The sequence below is a fragment of the Cornus florida genome, unplaced genomic scaffold (assembly GCF_030987335.1).
Source record: "Cornus florida cultivar Cherokee Brave unplaced genomic scaffold, ASM3098733v1 CherokeeBrave_3.0.0_Hap2_Chr05, whole genome shotgun sequence".
Lineage (NCBI taxonomy): Eukaryota > Viridiplantae > Streptophyta > Magnoliopsida > Cornales > Cornaceae > Cornus > Cornus florida.
This window is the reverse complement of record NW_026775575.1, coordinates 89849838-89869199: the sequence shown is the minus strand read 5'-3', so window position 1 is coordinate 89869199 and position 19362 is coordinate 89849838. Positions and strand designations below refer to the sequence as shown.

The window sequence follows — 19362 nt, the reverse complement described above, 5'->3', positions numbered from 1 at the left end:
TCCCATGCAACTCTATATAGGCCTCTACCCGTCGTCCTAATGGTTTTCGAACCGACGCTCTGATACCAAATCTGTAACGACCTGAACCCGTGGGTCCGAACCGTTAACCGGGTCCTTGCCCGAACCCGAGGTCATCATTGGACTTCACAGCGGCTTAAGTCTTATTTGCCTATTTAATGTCAAAGCTTTGGTTTTATGTGCTTCAGTGCATATTCTATCTGTATTGTGGTTTAACATATATCACTTGGGCAACATTGACATTTATATTGCAATGACAGTCTTTTTACATTGCATGATTTAATTCATCATAGCTGGTACACTTGATTCAGCTAAATTGAATGGTTTCAGTCAGGATCAGTATATAAGGAACTTGTCACAGGTGCTTTCAGGGGTACTTTTGTATTTTCCCTGATGTATTCTATGGATACTCGTATAGCTGGATAGCTGCATTGCACTGAACTACTGTGGTGAGCCTACATTGTGTTTAATACAGCCTCAGCAATAGGATTTTGCTGAATGTAATTTACAGCTGGTATAAGGCTTGTTTGTACAACTTTTCAAGTATTTTCAGGAGTGTGACACGTGGCTGTGGTCCAAGTATATATATTGTCCTCCAATGGTGTTGCAGATCTTAGTGGCTAAGCAAAGACAAATATCAATGTGTCCTCACTTGTATGAACTGTTCTTACTGATGCATGAGGTGTCACTATTTGGTGAGATATCAAGGGCAACATTGTCTTTTCATTAAGGGAATGTCAAAATTGTTCTTATGCAATCATTGGTTGAAAGGTGATAACATTGAATTAAGAGAGGTGCAGTCAAGCATTTACACTGAAATATATATATGTTGTTATAGGTGTCTTCTAGGGTTAATGGCCTTTCATAGAGACTAAAAGCAAGTTGCAGAAGATAACTCTCGAGCTCCTTTTCATTGAACAAAGTCTTTCTATGATTTGTAATGATGATTTATGCTAGAAAAACCCACTCACTCAAGCCTTGTGTGTGATCAATGTGCTAAGATGCTGCTGCTGTCCAAATTGCTGAAGAAAGGGCTGGATTGAGTAGTGAATCTGAGTTCCAAGCTGCTGTGGTCATTTCTGAGGGTTGTCATAGGTATAACTATGCTATTTACACTTGCTCAGTAGTTTGCATTGAACTGAAACATGCTGAAATGGATTTTGAGCTCTTAGATCAGTAGATAGGCCTGTTTTTCTACATATATTGTGATTCAAGTGCAAAATGATTAAGTCTAGCTATTCTATGGATTATCTATGTGCGAGCAAGTCTATTTTGATGAATCAAAGCTGTAGAAATTGGCTGTGGTGCAAAACATTGACAGATTGTGATTGTGACCTTGCAAAACCTCTCAAACTGTGTTGAGCTAAGCTTATTTAAGAACTGTGGTAGTGCATTGATATATACTCATGCTATACTGAATTGCTTAAGGATGTTAACATAAGTACTGCAGTGAATTAAGACTGTGGAAGCTACTGATGAACTATTCTCGATGAAAAATTCCAATTTTACCCCTCATATTCTAGCTGCAGCAGTTTAGTGATTTTGAGGCAGTAACTTGGTATTTTGTGTTGTTCAAGCTGTTTCAATTGTAGAAGGAATTTGATTATCTTGTTTATCATTTGTAATGATGTATATGGTGAGCTATATGAGCTTTGTTGGTCCAAGCAAGGGTGCTTAGGACAGAGGGAGTGTGTGTGTGCACTGAAATCAGCTAGTGTGTGTATTAGTTGTGAAAGTTAGTGTCCATTCTTGTGCTTAGGTGTGTGCAGAGCGTAAGACAGCTGAGTGTGTAACAACGTACATACAGCTAGTAGTGATCTTCATTGGCCATGGCCAAGAACCAAGGTTTTCCCTAGTTGAAAGGGTTTCCTTGTAAATCCTGTTTTAAGTACTTATTGTTTGCTTGCTGAATTATCTTATTGATTCTGTTGGGAAGAGAATAACCAATTCAGCCCCCCTCTTGGTTCATTAAAAACAAATTTCCAATGCTTAGAATTAATTACATTAAAAAGAAGGACAAAATGAGCAAAATAGGTGCACTTCGGTCGACCGAAGTGCAGCTTCGGTCGGCCGAAGCAACTCCCATGAACCGGTCGACCGAAACAAGCATTTCGGTCAACCGAAATGAAACCTTAATAGCCACTGAAGTCTCTGGACGAACCGGTCTACCGAAGCAGGCATTTCGGTCTACCGAAATGGCTCTGCATGCTACCCCAGCTATTGGAAATGCTGAAAATCCTGAAAATGAAAAATGTTTTATGGAAAACTTCGCAAATTTGTTTCAAACTTGTTCTAAAAATATCCCAAGTGGTAAACTACATATCATGGTCATGATCCTCAACATTTTATATACAAGGCAACTCCATCAACCATTCAAATATATATATATATATATATATATATATATAATGCATTGTTTTTACACTCTTGTTCAAATATCCGACAAATTAGAGTCAAGTTCATAGGTAAATTACAAGGCCAAAGCAGCTAACTTAATTGCACTTCCACAATAAGGCTTTTACAAAAGAATGACCTAATTACAAAAGATAGCAAAAGAAATGAACTCCAAGTCCTCCTCAAACTTGTGAAGGATTATCATCGGCCACTTCCTTTCTATGACCTGAAAATGTTAAATATAAAGGGGTGAGTAATTTGCTCAATAGGTGGTGCCAAAGACACACCTCTTGTTACCCCGTAAATCCAAATAATGAATAGGAATAGAGGATAGGGGTCATGCTATGCCGGGAAGGAATACAACATCAATTCTAAATTCAAAGTAAATAATGATGTGCCATGAAATGCAATGCCATGTATGTCGTTCCCTATTTTCAAAATCCAAATCCATCATTTTTCAAACTGTTAATATAATCCGTCCTTCGATGACTCCGCAGCGACACAAGAGAATGATTGGCTACTATCCCTGACCCTTGGTACCCCCGCGGTGTCATTTGGGGCCCAGCTAGCTCAACCACACTAGATTAATTTCCCTACTTCCCTCTAGGTTATATTAACACCACGGCCCTTTGGTGACTCCGCGGCGACCGGGTTTTCTCAAAACCATTTCATCAAAATTCTTCCCAAAAATCATTTTTTCTTTTATTTCAAATCATTTCCCTTCATTCATACCCAATGAAATGCATACATGTCTCATACTTTCAATGCTATGATAATAAGGGATTTTCATACAATACAATTAAGCATGCTTTACAAGAAATTCTAAGAAAATTACACATGTTCCTATACATCATTTCTAACAAGTTAACAACACAATAGGCATAGAAATTTAATACTTAGGCATGTTTTTCATATAAATCAACTAATACGTATAATTATGGACTTTGTACACAACAATTAAATCATTATAGGGGAAAGTAACACCAATTAACATGTTAACAACAATTAATAAGAAATTAATTCACAAAGGTACAAGAAAAACATGATTTAGAGACCCCTACCTCAAGGAGGATAAAAAAACTCCCAAAATGGGTCTCAAAACCGGAATCCCTAGAGTGCACTAAAACTGAAATTGCTTATATAGAAGTGAAGATTTCACCGTGCTCCTTGAATTGCCGCAAACAGCTTCGAAACATATCAAGTATTAAAATCCCATACAAAAATTTCAATTTTGCCCAATTTTAGAAAAAAAAAAAAAAAAAAAAAAAAAAAAAACCTTATTGAAATAATGTTATAGTAAATTTGTACTTTCACATCTTGCGGGATGAGAGTTTAAATATCTTAGAAATCACTCCTAAAGAATTTCGTTGGTACATGTATAAAATAGAGCAGGTTTAACTTAACACTAAATTTAAAAGTTTGGATTTTAATTTTGAATTCAAAATAAAAAATAAAAAATTGGGTGGATATTCTTTGAAAGATATCCAAAATTCAACCTGATTCATTCATATAGGAGTATATTTTATCATTTAAAAAATTATATGGGTTGAATATAAATCCTATCTACAGGATTTAATTTGAATGCAATAAAATATAAAAAGGTTAAGTACAATTTTTTTTTTCTTCTAAAATATAGGTTTTGTACACAAATAGTTTCTCTTTTTTGAAAATGTATATTTGAGTTTATAAAATTCAAAAATCCTCTGGCAACTTTTTAGTCAAAATTAAAATAAAATAAATTTTAAAACCCTAATTTACCATTCCTTCCTATTATGCCCTTTTTTGAGGGCTCCCGGTCGCCACATCAGTGCCACAACCATTGTTGGTGGCGGCTCCACCACTATAGTCACCGCACCCAGAGCCGCCACCACCACCCCCACACCCAATACAATAAAAAAAATGTTCAGCTCCTACTCTTCTATTTCAATATGGTGCTCACTCTCATCATCAAACCCAACTCTCTCTCTCTTTCCCTCTCTTCATCTCCATTTCTTGCCCCAAAAACCAGTTGCATTTCTATTTATCCAAAAAAAAAAAAAAGGGAGAGAGTGTGAAACTGGGTTTGAACCCAACAGTCCCTCCGGTGATACACGACGTCGGCGAGCAAGGATTCTGATTGGCAGCGATGCAGGACGGAAAGGCGGTGCTCTGATCTTATCGGCGTTCCTCACTGAGCTCCTCCTTATTCGCTGGAAGCTCACTGTAACAGGCACTTTCTCATAGGAAATCTTGACCCGGTTCCTCGTCGTCCTCCGCCGTAGATCGACGTCATGAAGAGACAGTTCCCGTCTGCCTTCATCGTCCTCATCACTGCCGAACTGCTTGCATCGCCGTTTCTTACCACCACCATGCCGTACCCAGAATCGAATCACCATCACCACCAACGATGCCTCCATCAACCCGATCTCACCTCCGACGCCTTCAGAGCACTATGCCGTCGTCACTGCACTGTCGCAGTTCATTGATTCACTAACTCACTGAATCAGGTTAGCAGTCCAAGCCGTGCAAGAAAAGGGTTTGAGATTTGATTTGCGGAGGGAAATAAAGTAGCGAAAAATCCATCTAACGGATGATCCATCGGGGTATGGTACTTCCTACGAGAAATAAAGCGGCGAAAAATCCTCCATTTCAAAAAGAAAAAAAGTACACCTTTCTCTCGCGATACTACTTACATACAGAGCCAAAGAACATGAAGGAATGCTCCTATTCCCATACCTTCTAGCTTGCCTTTCTTCCCATCCTTTCATATCAAAGGGCTCATAAAATTAAAATACATTTAAACCTCAATGCCAGCCAGTGGGAGACATCTGAAAGGCCCCAAGGGTGGGTGGGTAGGACTACAGATTCCAACTAAAAAACTTCCCACACAAATACAACATTTAACCATTGAATTCTACAATAAGTCATCAAGAATCCCAGTGGAAGAAACACACAGATTGAACAATTAGTAATTTCTATTAATTAATATGGTCTTTTTTTTTTCCCCCACATATTTGATAAATTTCAACAATCAAAAAATAAACTGATGATTCGCTTCAAAGGACAGAGAATATCAAAAAAGCCTAAAGTAGCACAAGTAAAGAAAGCTTAAAAATGTGATTGATTTAGAAAATGAGTTCCACTTTCAACTGCAACAACCCCCTGCTTGAGAAGCAGACCCATCTCTACCTCCTGCTGGCCCTGGGATGCCCCCATATCCAACTTTTATCCCGTAAGACTGCAAAAACCAAAACGAAAAAAAAAAAAAAAGAAAAAAAAGAAAAGAAAAGAAAAAAAGGCTTAATTTTTAAGCACAAGCACTGCAAATCCTACCTATCAACCAATCAAAATAGCTGTTCAAAAAGTAACTAACAGGACAAAAGTTTCACTTCATGTTGCCAAAATTACTCACCACATCTCCCATGCAACTAGACGAGTAATCCGAAACTGAACTTTTCGTGTTCAAAAACAGGACAGTTTATGAGACAATGGTTTCACCCATGTCCCCTCTCAGCATTACAGTGGATGCCACTTAACAACTGAAATATTTGTCTCACTAAAACTAGATAAGGAGAAAAGGGTAACCAGAAGTTATAGTTTTAATAGGTGAACCTCAATGTGATTGATCTTACGCAGTTGCTAATTTATGCTATGATCATACATTCCAAGGCCTCATGAATATATATGTTCAAGACTTCAAGATTGAATTACCACTGAAACACCTTAATCAATTAAACCTTTTTTGGCCCACCTCACATTGAACTATCCAAATACCAGCAGAAAAAGAGAGAAAATAAATCCAAGGCATACCTCGTTTGATACGTCAAAAACTCCATCCTGAATTTTCTTATAGATTGTTGAAGCTGTGTTTATAAATGCCTGCAAAAGCAAAAGAAAAAGGAAAGACGGGGAGAGTGTCAGAAAGAAAAAAAGAAATATAATTTTTCTTTTTGATAAGTGGAAAACAAAGAAATATAATAGTAAAGAAGCTTCAGTTGGTAACATTTTAAAACATCTGTTAGCAAATTCATCACCTCCTCAACATTCTGAGCAGTTTTTGCAGATGCCTCCATGAATATTAAACCGTGTTCCTTGGCAAACTGCTCTCCTTCCTCTGTGCTTACGGCCCTTCTGTGAGCAAGATCGCACTTGTTGCCAATAAGCATAATAGTCATGTTGGCATTTGCATGTTGCCTTGCATCCTCCAACCAGCTAACAAGGTGATTAAAAGTTTCCCTCCTAAGAATTAGAACCATTAAAAATGTACTTTATTACAACCAGAGAGGCAGAGCCAAATCCCAACTACACCAAGCCAGTGAGACCAGCCCAAACAGTCAACCCAATCCATAGTTATCTAAATCTTCAATTGAAGTGTGTATATAATTAAAAATTGGCCATGCAATAATAAATGAAAACACACACACACAGCCAGAATATATTAGATAATTCTGCACAGTGGTATGCTAATTCATCCTCTCTCCAGACGAGCAAATAGTTGACGACTAGAATGGCTTCTGTAAATTTGTAAATCATTTTGTCATTTCAGTCAAAAAACTCAACATAATGAAGTGCCTATTATTTGTTCTGACTTGTATCATTGTGTGAGTTTTTCTTATGAAATTATTATCTTGTTTTGGCTGTACTTTCCATGAAGAATATATCAACTATATGGCTCAACATAACTCCCAGCTCATTCATTATTGTTTAAAAATGCTCATTCCCTGTAAACACATTGGCAATTGAGTCTCCTCATAATGCACATTCTTCAAAACCTTTAGGATGATAATTATTAATTTTTCTTCTTAAAGATATAATGATGATAATGTTACTAAGAAAGAGACGCATCATAAGACAATGTACTGATACAGCCTCTTTTGTGGAAGGCAGTTAGGTTGGACAAATATAAAAATATAGCATAGAAGTCACTGAAAACAAATAATCCAAGAAATATTTTAGAATATTGTGAACAGCAAATGATCAATTTCCTTCTTTCAGTAGCATGACTAATGACAACTAAAGATGCAGAAGAACATACTCACAACTATATATGCAAGACTTTTTCCTAGTTTACATGCATTAAACGAGAGAATGACTTCTTTAGTTTATAAAAGAAAATGGCTTCATTAACTGTTAAAGATTCAAATAAGAATAATACCTAGTGATATCATAAACTAACAGTGCACCAGCAGCACCTCTGTAGTAGGACCTCGTAATAGACCTGAATGATTCTTGACCCGCCTGACATAGCAATGAAATGATGAAATATAAATGTGCATGAATGTAATATAAGTCAAATAAGGAAACAAAAAAAGAATAGAATAAACCAACCGTGTCCCATATTTGCAGCTTTATTGGTTTGTTATCAATTGTGATCATTCTGGCCCCAAATTCAACACCGATGGTTAAGTCGTGCACGGGCTGAAACCGTTTGTCAGTGAACTGCAGAAGAATACATGATTTTCCTACTCCTGTGTAACAAAGGATCAAACACACATGAGTTTCAAAAATTCTTCCATCATTCATTACTGCAACAAAAACATTCATCTCGTAGTTTAATATAAGTGGGAGTCATAATTTGTAAAGATCTAATATGAGATAATGGCCACAAGTCCACTACCATCATGATCATTATTCCTTATAAAGCGAAAGAGACTAATTCAATCAACTTCCAATATACTAAATTTTATACCACTGGAGGACATTTAAGGAGTGAAACTTCACCAAATATTGGGGAAAACAAAATGCTTCACCTTTACCTATTGCCTTCTAAAATTATTTATGTACAACACATGTCCACTGGAACCCTCCCGATTAAGAGACTAATGAATTTCCTTGGCCAGGGCGAAAGTTAGAAAAATAATTGAATCTTTTGATTGTATATAGTCCAAACTAAGTAATACCATGAAGCTATCTTACAAAGTAAAGTTACTTCCTACTCTTTACAAACCTTTTCCTATACCTTGTGAAGTTAAATCTTGGAAAGACAATAGACGAGGAGTGTCGCTAACCCATTTAGTAGCTTGAGTGGTATCTCCCACCACCCTAAAGGGTCAAGTCCTGGTTGGGATATGGGCGATACATATGTAAGATCCATCTCTTACAATGCAACACAGTTATATCACAAAATGCAACACCCATGCAACAACTTTAAATAAAGTTATGAAACACATTTATATTGAATATACAACACCTGTGCAACATATTACATCGTGTTGCAACATTATAATACCATTAAATCGAGAATTCAACACATTTACGCAGTTGTTTGATTTTCAATTCAAAGTTGTCGCAATCACAATTTAAAGTTGTCGCAATGAACACAGGAGAGGATCCTAGTGTGTACACGACATCTTTAGGTAACAACTTTATGAACATAGCTAAAAGATAAGTAAAACTTAGTATCGTAAATGCTTCCTTTGGGAAACTTATCTTATCCTTTTACCAACCTTCTTTCATATGCAATAATGGCACAATTTTGGTCTTTACACACACTATGCAGAAACATAATATATAATATATAGTTATCATTGCAAAGAAAACAATGAAAAAAGGTTACCAACTTGACTCAATATAACAAAACTTGCACACAATACAACACACTAATATTGTAATATTACCAATTATATATATATATATATATATATATGTTAAATGTAACAATTGTTGCCGTGGGCCCCACAGGGGCTTTAGTCATTATAATGACCAAGGGGTCATTACCAGACCCAATTTTCTTTCTCTCTCTACGCGGCTGTCTTCTCTCCTCCTCTGCTTCTTATTTTTCTTTTTCATTTCACAATTTCAAGCTTTAATTACTCACTCATCTTTTGGAGATTTTTGGTGTCGTTTGCGGCAAAACGAAGAGCTTGTCGAGATCTACGCATGGGTGTAAGCAATTTATAATTTGGTACACCCTAAGAAATTCGAAATCTAGGGTTCAAATTGGGGGTTTTCATCAAATTGAGGTAGGGGTGTTCTAATACCTATTTCTTTGAGCTTTGTGAATTAATCTCCTTTAATTGATGCACAAACATGCTTATATTGTGTTAAATTCTTGAGATATAATTTATATATTGTATACATGATTTTTTTTGTGTTGTAGAAAGTGTGTGATTATGTGATAGCCGCCTTGTTGAGATGATACATGCTTAAATGATGTTAATTTAAGCCTTATGTATTTAAGTTGTTGAATTTGCAAATTGAAAGTATGTAAAATGCCATGAATTAGAAATACGAGAATGTGATATTGTGTGAAAATTCATATTTTAAACATCTCTAAATGATGTGAATGATATGTATGAAATTGTATATTGTCATAGCATTGAAGGAATTGCATAATTCATACATTACCATTGGGAAAGTAAAGGGAAAAGTTTATATACAAAAAATAAATAAATGAAATTATTTTTGGGAAAATATTTTTAAAGGTGTTTGCGAAAACCGGACGCCTAGGAGGAACCTAGTGGTCCGTGTTGTTAGTGTAGTCTAGAAGGGAGTATGGTTGAGCTAACTAGGCCGGATGCGACGCCTTGGAGGTGCCTTGTGGTCATGGATAATTAGTCAACCCTCCATTCGTGACGCCTTGGAGGTGCCTTGGGTCGGATTGCACTAACGGTTTGGAAGTTGAAACGGTATTGTTTCGGAAATGGGGAGCGACATTGCATGGCATGGCACTGTGTTGGCATATATTGTATATTTGGTGGTTAGACGACTTGCGTATGTATTTGTTGATATCACCGTTGTTTTACTTGTTTTCCCCGAGGCATGATCCCATTTACTTGTATTCTATTCCTTGTATGGATTCACAGGGTCGAAAGAGGTGTGTCTTAGACACTTCCTACTGAGCGGTTGGCTCACCCCATTTTATTATTAACATTTTTCAGGATACGGAAGGGAAGTGGCGGACGACGCTCCTCCACAATTTTTTTTTGATGGGTTAGTGGACTGTTTTGACATATTTTGTAGCTATGATCCCATTATCATTATCATTATTATTATTATTATTATGTATTGATATAGGAAATAACGATAGTGCCCTTAGTTGACCTCGGGTTTGGGTAAAGACCCGGTTAGCGATTCGGACCCTCGGGTTCGGGTCGTTACAAATTTGGTTCAAAAACCATTAGGACGACGGGTAGAGGCCTACCTAGGGTTGTGTGGGAGGTCATTTGCATTATTTATGTGACTATTTGCTAAAGTGTTTTGTTATTTGAAAAGGATGCTTAACTGTCTACTTGTTTATATGTTTATGTGTTTACGGTTTTGAAAGACATGCTTCCTTACTATGTGTTTGCACGTTTATATGTTTATATGCTAAAGTTTATATTACATAGCTGAACAATTAGACAATATAACCGTGTAAATGAAATGTGAAAGAAAAGAAAAGCATGTTGATTGTGTATGAGAATTGTGGTGACGAAAAGTGGTAGGCACGGTGTGTGCAGCTCTAATTTAAATATTAATGTGACGAGTAATGAGCACGGTATTGTGATGGTTATTAGGCATGGTTATGTAAGTATTTTAAAATGAATAAATAAATTTAAATGATGGGGTATGATTGTATCATGGTATGGGATACGGTTATTATACATATATGTATACATGTATAGGAATATGCAGTTGAGCATGGATGGTTGTGTAAGTTTTGACTTGAGTAGACGCGGGGTTCGGTTGCTCCAGGGTTGTTTGGGTGCCGGTTCTTGTCGAATTAATGGCGTGGGCTTCTAGCTTGTGAATTGAGCTATTTGGCATGTAGTCAACCTGATCTTTTAAGTTGCATTTTGTGCGGTGCTTAGAGCACGACTTTAGAGCGTGTTCATATTTCATGGCATGATGCCTTTGTTGTGTGTGAGTTTCATGCATTGGTGAATGGGTTCTGGTGACCGTGGAAGTGAGAGTTTCAGTATGACCTTAGGAGGTCAGTGTTTATGACTTAGGTTACGATTTAGTGTAGTGGTTCTTTACGAATCGGTCGTGGTAGGTGTGATAGCGGTTGTTAGAGTCACGAGTGTGGTTTAGGGGTCGTAGATGTGTATTTCGAGTATTCTGGTATGGTCTAAGGAACCATGTTGGTTATGGTGGTTAAGGGGACTTGTTGGACTCTATGAGTCTAGGGTGACGTAGGCATTTACTGGAGTCATGCTAGTACCAGGTGACCGACCGTTTGATGTGATTCAGTTCGTGGGTTGTGAGAATCTATTTTAGAGACTGGTTTATCGAGGAGTGATTCCTATTTTGATAGCTACGGGAGTGTGTTGCAGGTAATCGACTCTCGGTGAGTTGATTGCATTGCTTAGTTGATGAGCGAGGTTGTAGGTTGTCACGGTTGTCGAGAAGGTCTTGAGGTGAGGTATAATGGTCAGTTTTAGTTGTGTAGTATAGGATTGCACGATAAGGTAAGTAGTATGTGGTCATTGGTACGTTTAGTTGTTGTGAATGAAGTGATTGATCGTAGGCATTGTGTTACTAAATGGATTGTGTTTTAAAATTTGAAAGCTGTGGACTGGAGTTGAATTTCATGTTGCGTTTGGGGTAGGAGGAGTTAGTGCTTGGTGTTTAAGGAATTCAAAGAGATAGACTAATGATTAGAATGTTTGGGACGAGGGTGACCTCGTAGGTTTAGCTGGTAGCCCCATTTGATTTTTGTCAGGGTCAAGGGTGTTTTGAGGAACGGTAAAGAATGAGTGTGATGGTGTTGGCGCTAGGGCGTAAGGCTTCTTTGACTGAGTGTGTAGGGTGTCTTGGGAAGAATGGTTGGGGTATCCGATCAAGCGTTGTGATTGATTACATTGTAGATGGTTTTAAGGAGATAGTTGGGTATTGAGCATTCTGGTTTTTGTGCTCATTTTTCCTTGGAGATGTGTTTGCATGGCATTGCCATATAGAGGTTCTTTTCTAGTAGTAAGTAGTGGTTACCATGGAGAGTATCGAGAGTAATGCTCATTTTCTTGTTATGATGGTGTTATCTTAAGGATATTTGAGGAAGAATTGCTTGGTGGTGGCTTGATGGTCTGGCGGGATGATAAGTTTGAACCGTTGTTTGGGATGAGTGGCAATAAAGGGGTTATAGTGTGATGTTTAATGCTGACGAACGGACAGTTTAAGGTATAATCCAATGATGGATTACAAATTGTGAGTTGTTTGCTGTGTGTTGTCAGGTAGGTGATGGGGTTGTGCACCTATCGAGGCGATTGTGGACTGCTTAATCTTTAGAGCTAATGAGGACGATGTTGCTAGATAGGCACCTTTTTCTTTTGATGAGTCAGTAGGTTGCTGGACGGTGATCGAGGTAGTATCATCTAGGAAGGTAGAAATGGAATGGGTGGCAAATGTCATTTTATAGCATAGGGGTTGTCATTTGGGAGTGACGGGATGTGGTGTCCGATGAGTTGTGATCGTTTCCAGTGTTGGTATGTTGTAAGCATTGATGCTCTTGTCTGATGGTTGTGTTATGAGTTGTATCTTAGTACTCGATGAATGGGTGGTAAGGATCTAATTGGTATTGGTTAGCATAGGCGTTGCGGGGTATCGTATGCGAGGTTTCTGTGTTGATAGTATATGACGGTCTGTCAGTGGCGGGGTCGCCTAAAATTGAGTTCGTAGTTCCGTACGGATATCCATTTGGTTCTTCTATTTGTGTGTAAGGAGTTTACTTCATCCCAGGTGAGATTGGGTGTCCATGGTTGGAATGTTGGTGTGTAGCATGTGACAAGGTGTCGGATGCATTCAAGTACGAGTCGTTAGTCTCTTGTGAGAGCAAGGTTTGTTACCCTTTCCATTTGTTCTAGTCCTGGCAAGGACGTCGTTTGTCGTGAGTCTTGTTTTCCATTTAGGAGTGGCGTGCGTCCTTAGATGGACGAACTCGTGTGTGGTTTTTTGTGCTGTTAGAGTTCGTCGGTAGAAGTCCTGGTTGGAGGGGTCGACTCACTTCCACAGAGGGAGGTGCAGTCTTTGGGTTTTGTAGTGCTTGTTCTGAGAGTGGTCTTAACCAGTAGTGTGTGAGGTACGAGTTACCGAATGGAGATTGTAAGTTTTCGGAGTCTAGTACTAGCGGTGATGGCTAAGGGATGCGCCGTGAATTTGGAGTTCGAGGATGATTAAGTGAACGTTTGCCATGTACTCGGATGTTGCTATAGGCGTTTGATCTGAGCAGTGTATTGCGGATAAGTGTTGATGTTACCTTAGAATTTTGTGATTAGAGAAAACGAATGTGTGATTCTATTGAGGAATAACAGGAATGATTGACTTTGGTATTGAAATCTCAGGTATGAAATAGTCGCATTATGTGTTTTGAAGAGATAGGAGTTGAACCAAGTTATGACATGGAGTTGTTTACCTGGTGTGGGTGTTATGAGGAGATTAGAGGTCTTTTATGCTGGTCGGTGATTGTGACGTTTGGTGCTATGTTGTTTCCTATTTGTTATGGGTTACGTGATTGAGGTATGATCGATTTTAAAGCTGGTATGTGACTGTATAGTTGTTGAGGTTATGTAGAGTGATGGATTGATAGTGAGTGGATTTTATTGTTGTTTTGTAGACTGTGTGAAACTGTAATTGAGGTTTGGACTTGAGGACAAGAACGACGTCTGTGTTGAGATCGGATCGAGGATGAGAATGGCCTGGCCAACCATTTCTCCTGAGTCAGTCCGTCTTTAGCACAATGTCGGGTCAAAAGTCCATGATTGTTTTCGTTTGTCAGGAATAATGAAAGCACGGAATTGCGGGTTGTGTCAGTGTGACAGTATGGATTCAGGTGGTTGTCTCGGGTAACGAGGTGTGCTAGGTGAGACCAAGTGTCCGATAACGGGTTTGTGGTACAATCATCGATTATTGAGAATCTCGTTTTGAGGATTTGTGTCCAGGATTCAGGATAGTACGTTTTATTGTTTTGGTGACTCATGATTATGTAGTCGTTGGGAAATCTATTGTTTTGTCTTTTTGAAGTTGTTTAGTATGATGATTGTCGTATGGTGCGGTTGGTGGTCACTTATACTAGTATGTGATGATGTAGCTGTGTGATAGATGGCGAGGGTTGGTTTGACAGAGATGTGTAGATTTAGTTTGAGCTTAATTGTGTGATGGATAGGGTTCCTTGTCTGGGATTTTGCGTGTTCTTTGGAGGATGAGTTGAGGTTTGATGTTGTCTTTTTCGGTGGTCTGATGACTGTTCTTTTTTTGGGCTTTGGAGCATTTCGTGACTGTGTAGAATAGACTGATGTCCGTTTTGAGTCGTGTATAGTGTAGAGCGTACCAGTTGGTTTTGCGTTGCGATGTTTTGAGTGATGAGTGCCCTCGTAGGGTGATGAGCGTTGGAGTTTTATGGTAGTGGTGCGTGATTGCCAGGTGACGTCCGGTGTCAAAGGCAATAATGTAGGTGAGTTTATGGTATTGGGGTTTTGTGAGGTTTCTTGGAAAGGTGTGCTGCTGTGAGCCTCCTTCTTTAAGGAAGGTAGATTTCAAGAACGAAATCTCTTGAAGGAGGGTAGATTGTAATATTACCAATTATATATATATATATATATATATATATATGTTAAATGTAACAATTGTTGCCGTGGGCCCCACAGGGGCTTTAGTCATTATAATGACCAAGGGGTCATTACTAGACCCAATTTTCTTTCTCTCTCTACGCGGCTGTCTTCTCTCCTCCTCTGCTTCTTATTTTTCTTTTTCATTTCACATTTCAAGCTTTAATTACTCACTCATCTTTTGGAGATTTTTGGTGTCGTTTGCAGCAAAACGAAGAGCTTGTCGAGATCTACGCATGGATGTAAGCAATTTATCATTTGGTACACCCTAAGAAATTTGAAATCTAGGGTTCAAATTGGGAGTTTTCAACAAATTGAGGTAGGGGTGTTCTAATACCTATTTCTTTGAGCTTTGTGAATTAATCTCCTTTAATTGATGCACAAACATGCTTATATTGTGTTAAATTCTTGAGATGTAATTTATATATTGTACACATGATTTTTTTTGTGTTGTAGAAAGTGTGTGATTATGTGATAGCCGCCTTCTTGAGATGGTACATGCTTAAATGATGTTAATTTAAGCCTTATGTATTTAAGTTGTTGAATTTGCAAATTGAAAGTATGTAAAATGCCATGAATTAGAAATACGAGAATGTGATATTGTGTGGAAATTCATATTTTAAACATGTCTAAATGATGTGGATGATATGTACGAAATTGTATATTGTCATAGCATTGAAGGAATTGCATAATTCATGCATTACCATTAGGAAAGTAAAGAGAAAAGTTTATATACAAAAAATAAATAAATGAAATTATTTTTGAGAAAATATTTTTAAGAGTGTTTACGAAAACCGGACACCTAGTGGTCCGTGTTGTTAGTGTAGTCTAGAAGGGAGTATGGTTGAGCTAACTAGGCCGGATGCGACGCCTTGGAGGTGCCTTGTGGTCGTGGATAGTTAGTCAACCCTCCATTCGTGACGCCTTGGAGGTGCCTTGGGTCGGATTGCACTAACGGTTTGGAAGTTGAAACGGTATTGTTTCGGAAATGGGGAGCGACACTGCATGGCATGGCATTGTGTTGGCATACATTGTATATTTGGTGGCTAGACGACTTGCGTATGTATTTGTTGATATCACCGTTGTTTTACTTGCTTTCCCCGAGGCATGATCCCATTTATTTGTATTCTATTCCTTGTATGGATTCACGGGGTCGAAAGAGGTGTATCTTAGACACTTCCTACTGAGCGGTTGGCTTACCCCATTTTATTATTAACATTTTTCTGGAAGGGAAGTGGCGGACGACGCTCCTCCACAGTTTTTTTTTGACGAATTAGTGGACTGTTTTGACATATTTTATACCTATGATCCCATTATCATTATTATTATTATATATTGATATAAGAAATAACGATAGTGCCTTTAGTTGACCTCGGGTTTGGGTAAAGGCCGGTTAGCGATTCGGACCCTCGGGTTCGGATCGTTACAAATATATTGGGATAACCAAGTACACATAACATTAAATTTCAGTTGTTCAATGTATGAAAAGATCAATACAGGCATTATCTATCTTGTGCGAGTATTTCTCCTGAATCATTCACAGTTTAGGTATATCAAAGTTGCCACAAAACTCCTTAAGATCTAGAGAAACACACATACAGTGTGAATAAACTCTAAAATCTGTATTACACAATAAAATCGAAAGTAAAGGAATTGAGATAAAGATTACCGGTATCTCCTATGATAATGTACTTGAAGAGGTAAGCGTAGGACATGGTCGCTCAGATCTTTGATTTGCTTCAAAATAGCTCCGAAATTGAGAAATTCATCTATCAAACTATACAATTGTGCTTTTGTACGAGATCTGATCAGACAACGATGAATGAATTTGAACAAAATTAAAGGAATATATAAGAAGCTACGAGAGAATAAGGATTCTCTATATTATGAGACTTACAGAATGAAAAGGAGAAGCTAGAGAGGTTTCAGGAAAGCTTTGGAATTTCAAGCGAAGTTAACCTCCTCTCTTCCTTCTTTGAGAGAGAGAGAGAGAGAGAGAGGAGGAGGAGGAGGGTTTTGTTTTTATCAATATAAAAATACCGTGCTTAGATGACGATGACACGCTGTTTGAACCGCCGAAAGAAAGAATTTCAGAAACAACTTGGAAGGTACGGCCCTTACCCAACTTCGAAGGTACAGCCCATTGCGTTATCTAAAACCGCGTTTCGTATCGTTGAATGCATCGTCATGCCAGCCTATCAGTCCAGTGGTCCGAGCCCAATCAGGAGCCCAAGAAACTACTTTCTTTCAACAATGATAAATGTAAAAGAAAATAATTATTTTTCGGTTTAGAAAATACAATATCTATATCTATACTATTTTTAAAAGTACAAATGTGTTTTAGTATATTAAAGTCTTTCACTACATTATTTTTTAATAATAAATTTATATGTTCCATATGTATGTTTCCTTTTAGAGTAACACAAATTATTTATTTATTATTTGTTTTTATTTTAAAATTAATATATAGTGTTTAGAATAGTTTCAATAAAACTCAAATTATCTATTTATTATGAGTTTTTTTTAATAAAAGGAAATATAATTAGATAAGAAAATATATAAAGAAAATAAATAATTTAGTCTTTCTAATTAGACAAGGAAATATATATATAAAAATATAAATAATTTAGTCTATTTAGTCTCCACATATTTTCTAATTTTATAAATAATATATGAATAAATAAAATATAAGTAAATTGTAATAAAAAATAGGCTTGATTTTGATATTGTTTTAGGAGTTTGAAAATACACCCATCAATAATTGAATTCCTATTGTAAAGTTCAATTAAAAATTACGTTTTTATCTCTTTTACCTTTTGTCAATTTTATGTTAATGGATATTTTAGAATTTAGAATTATTTAATTACTTTGTTAAATATTGATTTTAAATAATATTTTACTCACGTGCAATAGTACATTATTTTTTAATAATAAATTTATATGCTTAGTATATATGTTTTCTTTTAGAATAACACAAATTACCTATTTGTTATGAGTTTTTATTTTAAAATTAATATAAGGTGTTTAGAAGAGTTTCTATAAAACTCAAATTACCTATTTAAAAAAGTTTTTATAAAACTCAAATTAACTATTTATTATGAGTTTTTTTTTAATAAAAGGAAATCTAATTTAGATAAGAAAATGTATAAAGAAAATATTTTTTAATAAAAGGAAATCTAATTTAGATAAGAAAATGTATAAAGAAAATAAACAATTTAGTCTTTCTAATTAGACAGGGAAATATATAAAGGAAATATATATAAAAATATAAATAATTTAGTCTATTTAGTCTCCACATCTTTTCTAATTTTATAAATAATATATAAATAATTTTCTAATATATAAATAAATAAAATATTAGAAGATTGTAATAAAAAATAGTTTTTATTTTGATATTAGTTTAGGAGTTTGAAAATACACCCATCAATAATTGAATTCATATTGTAAAGTTTAATGAAAAATTATATTTTTATCTCTTTTACCTTGTGTCAATTTTATGTTCATGAATATTTTAGAATTTACAATTATTTAAGTATTTTGTTAAATATTAATTTTAAATTAGATTTTACTCACTCATGTTGCACGTACATATTTACTCGTATATATATATATTTGCCATTTTACGTGTAGGGCTCAAGAAGAATTTAAAAAAATATATAGATGTTGAGTTGTTGACGGATCAATTTTTGTTGCACATTGATTAGAATACTTTTAAGAGGTGTGAGAGTATTTTATTTATTATTAAGAAAGAGTTTTTGTTGGACTCCACTTATCGAAGACGCTTAAAAAAAAAATCACCAATACGCAACAACTCACTGAAAAATTATTGTGATGAATCAAATCACCCATGTCTCATGATTGGTCATCGTATGAGAGATTCATCAATTTTTGCATTATTACCCTGTAAGAAAACTTTTGAAACTCAAATTGAACTCAATGATGAATGCCCTACCAAATCCTTAACAAGGACACGTATGAGGGATGATAAATTACATTGTTGACATGAAATTGGTAATGCAAGATAAGATTTGAAATCTGAATTCATGACATCTACTCTTATCATGACAATAGATCCCAGTGTGTTAAAAGTATCTCGGGTTGGCGTTCTTCTCAATATTGTATATTCATCTCTCCTTTACTAGTATATATATATATTACATGAAAATATAGAAGAGTAAAGTCGTAATTTATATCATTGGCTAGTTTCCTGAATCTGAATACCCGACTATATTATTGTTAATCCATCTACCGACCTTTATATATAGGCACGGATTTTTTTATTTACCAAATTGTCTATAATTTTTGTAAAAATCTTAAAAATGCCCCATTCAATTTTTTTTTTGATAATACTCGACTATATTATTGTTGCTGAAAGCCACCCCTTTCATACAATTCTCTAGGTCGTCACTGCTTGTACACAATGAACAAATGAAACAAGGGTTGAATG

General features: G+C 36.3%; 1 protein-coding gene across 1 annotated transcript; it reads right to left on the bottom strand.

The window, feature by feature from the left end:
* Nucleotides 1-5348: 5348 nt before the first annotated feature.
* On the bottom strand, nucleotides 5349-16969 carry LOC132307523 (ras-related protein RABB1c-like). The gene is made up of 7 exons (XM_059805316.1): nucleotides 16813-16969; nucleotides 16585-16719; nucleotides 7720-7859; nucleotides 7547-7629; nucleotides 6426-6630; nucleotides 6202-6270; nucleotides 5349-5629 (listed from the first exon to the last, which is right to left on the bottom strand). Exons 2-7 carry the CDS (start codon nucleotides 16628-16630, stop codon nucleotides 5537-5539), a joined length of 636 nt encoding a protein of 211 aa, XP_059661299.1. The 5' UTR covers nucleotides 16631-16719; nucleotides 16813-16969; the 3' UTR covers nucleotides 5349-5536.
* Nucleotides 16970-19362: the final 2393 nt, after the last annotated feature.